At 38.9% G+C, this 2,895-nt stretch overlaps 1 protein-coding gene across 1 annotated transcript in view; it reads right to left on the bottom strand.

Annotated features, from left to right (window-relative positions):
• Positions 1-1,441: 1,441 nt before the first annotated feature.
• LOC121380372 (A disintegrin and metalloproteinase with thrombospondin motifs 9-like) overlaps positions 1,442-2,895 on the bottom strand; it is a 36,553-nt gene continuing 35,099 nt past the window's right edge. The window contains exon 5 of the mRNA XM_041509157.1: positions 1,442-1,818. Coding sequence (XP_041365091.1) covers positions 1,741-1,818 — 78 coding nt within the window. The 3' untranslated portion in view covers positions 1,442-1,740. The remainder of the gene's footprint in view (positions 1,819-2,895) is intronic.

The following is a 2,895-nucleotide window of genomic DNA, read 5'->3' as shown; positions in this document are numbered from 1 at the left end:
TACAATTAAAGTTACATTCTCTGGTTACCATATTATAACATCATGTACAAATGTGAAATACAAGCTCAAATGCATTTTTAAAAAAGTCGTGTTTGTTCGCTATGAACGGATATCGTTAAACGTATACGCTTGATTCATCGCCTGTGCCGCCATAGCTCGGCAAAGCAAAAACGACAGCCTGTTGTCAGTTTCAGTTAACACGTGCGTTTGCCGATTTCAAATTGTAGGGTTCGTCTCAAAAAATTAAAAGAGAAATCTTGCGCTGTACGAAGAACGTTCGGTTGAGGATATGGTACAAGAGTCTTTAGTTAAAACCGGTTTGATCTTGACAATGTATTATCGACAGTCGTACCTTCCTATTTCAGAATTGATATTTTATAAAGTGTTAGTAGAATTTTCAAAGTTTAGTTTGTATACGTTTTCACTTCTTAATTTTACGTGTTAAAATCGACAAATTCAAATAAATATTATTTCGTTTGGAAAGGGTAAAGTTAGGTGTGTGTGTGTGGGGGGGGGGGGGGGGGTGTTTAACGACATCAAAGATAAAGCATATTGATTTAATAATCATCCAACCCCATACAACCGTAAATAAAATGTATTGAGTGCGTCATTAAATAAAACATATCCTATCCTTCCTTCCATCTGCTGTTGGATGTCTAACATTTGGTAATTTTGACATATAATCTTAGAGAGGAATCGGGTGCATGTACAGGGAGAAGGTATTGGAGGTCGAAACCCTTACTTGCCCAAGCTTAAAAAAAATTGAAATGTATTTTTCTGGGGGAGCATGGCCCCATATAAACTTCGCTCAACACAGTCTATAACCCCAACCCCGCTGAAATCCCTGCACACGCACCTTGGAAACCCGCTACATTTGTTTTTTTTAGCAAGGGATCGTTTATATGTACCATCCCACAGACAGGATATCACATACCATGGTATTTTATATGCCCGCCGATGGGGATCAATCTTAGACTGACCGCGCATTTCCAAAAAATACCTTTTTAGGTCTAAGTAATGAATAAAAATAACATATAGTCTTGAAAAATGTTACGTAAATCGAACACAGTATCCTCTTCCTCTACCCCTAGAGCATTACGTAATTAGTAACACCCCCTTACATGTAACGCGTATGCCAACAGCTGGCCACTGTCAAAATTTCAAGGCAAATCCCCCACCCACCGACCCCTGGAAAGGCGTTGTACCATACCTCTATGGATATAAATATGTTTTGGAGATATGAGATACCCCTCAATCAAGACAGTTAAATGTGTTCAAAAATTGCGAAATCTCACATGATCTCTTGTTGGGGAATTCTATACTTGTGATAAGCCAATGAAAACCGAGATCTGTACGAGCCCGTCAAAAATGTCCCACTTTCAAAATACTGGCTTTGGTTTTGACCTGGATAAGCCAGCGTAGTGAAACCAATGCGGAGTGCGGCGTCATATATGCACCAAACGTAATTGGATTTTCTGTTCTATATGCTTAAATAATAAAAATATTCCGAATACTGCCGATTTAATACGAACTGTGTTAAATATACACTGAATTGACTGAAAAATTAGGATTAGGTTTGAACAGAAACAGAACTGGGCAAGTCGACAGTATAAAGACTGATTTAAGAAATACGATACGGCGACAAAGTGACACAGTAAAGACATTTGGATGCATTTGCTGTGGGGGTAACCAGCATGTCCGTACGCAGTGCAATATCAAAATGATTGGTGGCTTCAAACGTCATCGAGACAAACTACCGATCTGAATCTTTGGAACTTTACGAACAGGTGGGAATGACTGCACTCCAGCCGAGTGGTGCTGAAATAAAAACACAAAAATTAAATCAATCAAGTGCTTACACCAATGGACGTTCATGCAAGTCTGTCTTGGACAAAGACCTCGGCTATCTGAGCTATCCGTCTGGATAGTGGGTTAATTGTTAGTGGTTAGGGAAATAGGAATAGTCGTCTAGCCCAAATCCCCCTGATAACCCATTAAGAGCCCGTACCGGGATACAAATATATTACATACAAATCTTAAATTATTCAAAGAAATCATTTCTTGGTACGACGTACCTCATATCAGTTATGTTGCATTTACTAAGAGTCTGATTCCTCAAGATGAAAGAAGGAAGTGTGACAATTCGAATTTAGGAAACTAATTTATGTTATGACACAAGTTATTGTTTAATAGGAATATCTTTCGTTAATACAAAGACATATTTAAAAAAGAATATAAAGGAAAGGCTACGTCCCGCCCCTGTTTGCTTAAAGATGTGTAAGTTGTGGTCATATTGAGAGAGAGAGAGAGAGAGAGAGAGAGAGAGAGAGAGAGAGAGAGAGAGAGAGAGAGAGAGAGAGAGAGAGAGAGAGAGAGAGAGAGAGAGAGAGAGAGAGTATTAGTAGTATATTTTGTACGTAGTGGGGACAACAATGGAAATACAATGGAGTCGCCTCCAATACAATGGATATGCACCTATTGTCTTTCTGGTTCAGTGGAGCGTATAATTGGTTTTTCCGGTTCAGTGGAGCGGATAATGGATTTTTCCGGTTCAGTGGAGCGAATAATGGATTTTTGAACAAAAGAAGTGCACCTATTGTGCTGAGTGGATGACTGGCATTTTCTCAAAGGATGACTGGCATTTTTTCAAATTTTGGGCGGGAACGTCCGCGTTTTTGTTGGGTTCAATGGGGTCACTTTAAAAGTGCGTATTTGAAATAAAGTGGCTTTTTAAAAGGTAGCATTATGAGAGTTCTACATCAGAAGCCTTCTATTTTTAGAAATAGGGTCAAGGCAGTGCAAGTGTGGTACAATATTCTATTGTTCTATAAATAATGTTTTTGTTGGGTGCGATGGGGTCACTGCAAAAGTGCGTATTTGAAATAAAGTGGCGTT

This window comes from Gigantopelta aegis, chromosome 9 (genome assembly GCF_016097555.1).
Source record: "Gigantopelta aegis isolate Gae_Host chromosome 9, Gae_host_genome, whole genome shotgun sequence".
Taxonomy (NCBI): domain Eukaryota; kingdom Metazoa; phylum Mollusca; class Gastropoda; order Neomphalida; family Peltospiridae; genus Gigantopelta; species Gigantopelta aegis.
This window is presented reverse-complemented; position numbering and strand designations above follow the sequence as displayed.